This window comes from Primulina eburnea, chromosome 12, assembly GCF_022965805.1.
Source record: "Primulina eburnea isolate SZY01 chromosome 12, ASM2296580v1, whole genome shotgun sequence".
NCBI lineage: Eukaryota > Viridiplantae > Streptophyta > Magnoliopsida > Lamiales > Gesneriaceae > Primulina > Primulina eburnea.
The window spans coordinates 6,686,910-6,691,961 of NC_133112.1; the positions used below are offsets into that span (position 1 = coordinate 6,686,910).

A 5,052-nucleotide genomic window follows, 5' to 3' on the forward strand; every position below is an offset into this window, starting at 1 on the left:
CAAGAAAAGTCTATACAACTACATTCATTAATGACACAAAATTATATTCATATTTTTGAACGAGTCTAATGTGATACCGTCTCACGGATCATAATCTGTGAGACGGGTCAACCTTACCCATATTCACAATAAAAATAATACTTTTAGCATAAAAAATAATACTTTTTCATGGGTGATCTAAATAAAAGATCCGTCTAACAAATACGACCCGTGAGACCGTGTCAAACAAGTTTTTACCCATATTTTTTATATTTACATATTCAACATAAATATAGATTAAAATATCACTGTTTGTCTCTGTAATTTAAATATATGAAATAAAAATCTAGATAATTTGAGTGGAAAATTTTAAAAACAAAAACAGAAAACTGAATTTGACTCGAATTGGTCTTTAAAAGATTAAATATATTCAGAATAGTAGAGTAAACTGAGAATGTTTGATGGATATAAGGTTGAGATTAAATCGGATTTTGGTCTAATTTTATCCCAAAAATGGTATAAATCTATGTATAACTTTCAAAAACTTAATTGAATCGATGTGAAACGTATCATTATTATAATTCAACCCATAATTTAATAATACTTTAATTACATTTAATTTTCAGCGAAGAAGATGATCTGAATAGAATGCAAGCAATGGACAGCAGAGAGTAAGAAGATTACATTACATGTCAATAGTACCAAAGCAAGGTTTCAAAACAGCTTGAATTTCCGGGACAGCTATCATCAAGACCGCCGCCGACGCCGGCATGCCAGGGCGGAGGAGGGTCTAACCACCGTTCCTCCACCGAGCTATCGATGTAGACAAAGTCGTTTTTCAGTTCTGTTAAATCAGGACACGGTCCAAGATCAGGCAACTCCACAATTTCACTCAATTCTTCGGATGTTGTCGTTAAATCCGTCGTAGAAATCAGAGATGACTGTGAAGAAGAAGAAGAAATGCACGGCGGTGATGACTTCAAATCGAACTTCTCCATCATCGCCGCCTTCACTGCGGCCGCCTGGACGTCTCTGGGGCTGAGAGACGCCGGCCGCGGTAGCAACCCCACGAGTTCCGGAAAATTGAGCATGGCAGAACTACCCTTGATGCTCAACGCAGCCACGTCGTGCGCACGCGCAGCCATTTCAGCTGTGTTGAATGTCCCGAGCCATATGCGTGACTTCTTGCGGGGCTCCCGGATCTCGGACACCCATTTGCCCCAGTTCCTCATCCGGACCCCCCGGAAGACGGGATGCTTGCTGGTGGTGGTGGATTCACGGCTTCTCTTGTTCTTCGTGGCGGCTCCCGGCTGCCACTCCGCCTTGTTCACGGCTGAGGAATCGGATTGGAGCTGCGTGGAAGCTGGGGTAGATGGCGGGGAGGAAATAGAGCTTGTTTCTGACTGATCTGAATTCAGATTTTCAGTACTCATTTCTTGAAGTCAGCCTGATATATCTTACAGGATTATTCAGTAAATCAAGAATGTCATTTCCATTATCGGAATGGAAATCTAAAGAAAGAAATAGAGATGGTTCTTGGAAACTTTAGCTCAGAAATGGAAGGAATATATAGCATGCAGATTATATTCAATGTCACTAGATTAGCCTCAATTTCTTTAATTACTTTTTATCATTTATCAATGCCACCCATTTTTAATCAATCATCATGATGATGACTGTGTGTGTGAGTGTGTGAGTGTGTGAGTGTGTGTATATATACATACATATATATATATATATGTATGTGTGTGTGTGTGTTAATATATATTTATAACATATATATAGATTACGAAACTCTATAATATCAAGGTTAGAATTTGTCTCGAATCGGATACAATTGAACTCGAGCTCGAGCTCGAAGCTCAAATGTTTTATTTTTTGCTCGAATTTTGTTCGAATCAAAACTCTAACTGGAAGTCACGCAGGTCATAAAGTGCTTATTCCAAGAATGTCATTGACTCCTTCTGATCCTAGACTTCCTTTTAAATTTCAACGAAGACAATATCCTTTGATTGTATCATACGCAATGACAATAAACAAAAGTCAGGGGCAATCATTGTCTCATGTAGGACTTTTTTTGAAGAACCCTGTTTTTAGTCATGGTCAGTTGTACGTTGCTGTATCCAGAGTTACGAATCCTGATGGTCTAAAAATTTTGATATGTGATAGTGATAGCAAAAAATCAACGACAAATGTTGTATTTAAGGAAGTTTTTCAAAATTTGTAATTTGTTTTTGTTTCTAATTGTAAGATCTATAATTCATTTTGTTTATTAGTATTTTAATTTTAATTATTTATTCAAATGTGCATTCTTAATAATTTTAATATTTAATTATATAAACTAACATCTCGTGCATCGCATATATATACACAATCAAATTTGTATGATCAATTTAGTAAAATTCCCCAAAATGAAATTGCTAAATGAGAAAATTATGTATAATGCATCTATCCGTTTAACATATTAAATGTTTATAAATTAATATATAATTTATATGTTATTGTACCAATTTATAATGAATATGTTATTGTATCATGTAAATTCCATGACTTTTCAAATTTCAAATTAGAATATGACCCCTTATTGTAATTAAAACGCCATTATTTTTATTACAATTATTGTTTTGTACATAGTACATAATTTTATATGTGTATTTGATATAATTGATAAACACATTATATCAGAATTGTCCAATACAATTGTGATATTATTTTTCAGCCGAAATACAAAAATAGCTCTTTTATTCAGTGTTTCATTGTTAAGATTTATATGTATATGAAAACAATATACATTTCAGTTTGATAAACAGTCACGTTATAGAGAAAGTGAAACAGATAATCATTCTTAATAATTTTAATCATTAATTAGAAAAAATAATTGTCCGTGCATCGCACGGGTGAAAAACTAGTTATATTAATAATTAAGTTTGCGAGCGGCTAAAGAATTTTCGAAAAAATAATTTGGAAATTGGTTTCAATCTTAAAAGATGTTCAAATAAGTTGTAATTTAATTTGAATTCGATAGTTTCGAATACAAATCAAATATTTATAGAACGAATGCTGTGACGTAGCATAAACACGCTAGTCAATGTTTAATCATCCCTTTCCAATTTCTTCCTTTTGATTGGATGCATGTAGATTGACACCTGTCATTAACATTTCACCCTAGATATTTTGTAAAGTTCCCAAGTTGGAAACAGTGAAAAGGATAAAATGACGAGCAATCAATGTTCTTAAAATTAAATTTTTTTATATTATTCTCGATTTTTTTATTTTATTTAAAAATATAATGTCCCATGATATCAGTGACTTCGTACTCTTGTACTTTAAATAAATAATATTTTGTTATATATATATATATATAAGATTTTCAATTTCTTTTGAGAGAATACAAGTTTTTCGTTTTGGTATATGTAGTGCCCAAATTCGATACACATATAATTCATGTATTTATTTAATTATTAAAGTATTTATTTAATTTTAAAACGAGCCTTAGTAGTGTATGATTTATTTAAATGTATAATTTTAAATTAATTATGTTTATGTGATGCACGTTAAAATGTTTTTTTCGAGTTTTATGTTTCAGATGATTATTCGAGACGGGATCAAGGAAAAGACCGGGGACGATTCTTGGCAATTTAAAATGCGGTATTTTATTTTAAAAGCTAGGAAGGAGCATTTTAAATAATTTATTAAGTGTAGCATTGTAAATCCTAATTTATGTATTTAGTGGTTTAAGAGTTTAAAACTTTTAAAGTTAGTATTTTTTGTATTTTATTGTGCTAATTAGTAAATTTTGTAAATTTAGTGCGTATTCTACTTCAATTAGGGGAATTGTTAAGTTAGTGTTTGATTAAATTTTAATGGGTGACTAATTATTTAATTAAGCAACATTTTAATCTCCTGATTTAGCTAATCACACACACACACACCGAGATACACACTCACACACGTTTCTACACACACACTTACACTCTATTTCCAGATTTTTAAATTTTGAGAGGATAGAAAACCTGGGTCTCCTTCCCTAGTGCAGCCGCCCACCCCTCTGTATAATTTTCAGCAATATTTCGTTGAGTTTATTTCAAGATTTAGCGCCATGTTCGTCCCGGATCAAGCCTCGCTCCGTTCCCGCATCGGTATCGCCATTTCGGTAAAGTTTATCATCAAAAGACACGTATAACCTGTTATTTCTGCATCGATCTTGTCATATTATGTGTTGTGTTATTTTTATGCATAAAAATTTATGTGTGACGTTCGTCGTTGGAGCAGAAAATAGTTTGGATTAGTTCTGAAATAATTTTTAGATATGAAAACTCGTTTTTGCTGTCTTTTTAAATACTGCGATTTTTCAGTCGTGATTTTGAGAAAACTTTCAACGTGAAAATTGTAGAACTTTTCGATACCTTCGATTTGACAGTAAGTTCGAGATATTTGAATAAAAATTGAGTGAGTTATGGTTTTTTTTCGTGGGACTGCTCAAACTGCGTTTTTAGAAAATTGCGATATTGATACGTTCTTGAAGTTTTATGGATTGCAGGCTTCGTTGGGGATCGACGTGTGATCGTTACTGCGTATAAGTATATGGTAAGGATGTTGAGAGTATTATTAAGGTATATTGGTTTCGCGTCGATAGGCACTTGAGAGATTGAATGGTCGTATAAGTCGTGTTGTTGCAAAAGTCGTGTTCACGGGTTTATTGGGTTAATTGTGATATGTGGTTGTTTTGGGAAAAATCGTGTAGACTCGAGTCAATGATATAACATCCTAGGATGGTCTCGTGGTGTCGGTTCATGGTCCGTAGAATCGAGTTTAGAACGATAAACATTGCGTGTTCAGAATTTTTGCGAGTTTCAGAGTCGCGCAGGTACACGGACTCGGACACGGACCCTGGCACATGGTCCGTGCCTCTGTTTTCCTCTTGGTACCATTTTTACGTGCCGACACGGACCCTCACACGGACCAGGGCACGGGGTCCGTGCCTTTGTTTTCTCTCGGTCCATTTTGCGCACACACACGGACCCCCACACGGACCAGGGCACGGGGTCCGTGCCTTCCCTTTTCTTCATGACA

At 34.3% G+C, this 5,052-nt stretch overlaps 1 protein-coding gene across 1 annotated transcript; it reads right to left on the minus strand.

The window, feature by feature from the left end:
- Nucleotides 1-525: 525 nt before the first annotated feature.
- LOC140806583 (ethylene-responsive transcription factor TINY-like) lies at nt 526-1,633 on the minus strand. The gene has a single exon (XM_073163140.1). It carries the CDS (start codon nt 1,410-1,412, stop codon nt 672-674), a length of 741 nt encoding a protein of 246 aa, XP_073019241.1. The 5' UTR covers nt 1,413-1,633; the 3' UTR covers nt 526-671.
- Between the last annotated feature and the right edge of the window lie 3,419 nt (nt 1,634-5,052).

Coding starts and splice junctions, on each gene's coding strand:
- LOC140806583 (XM_073163140.1), bottom strand. CDS start 1,412: ATGAGTACTGAAAATCTGAATTCAGATCAGTCAGAAACAAGCTCTATT.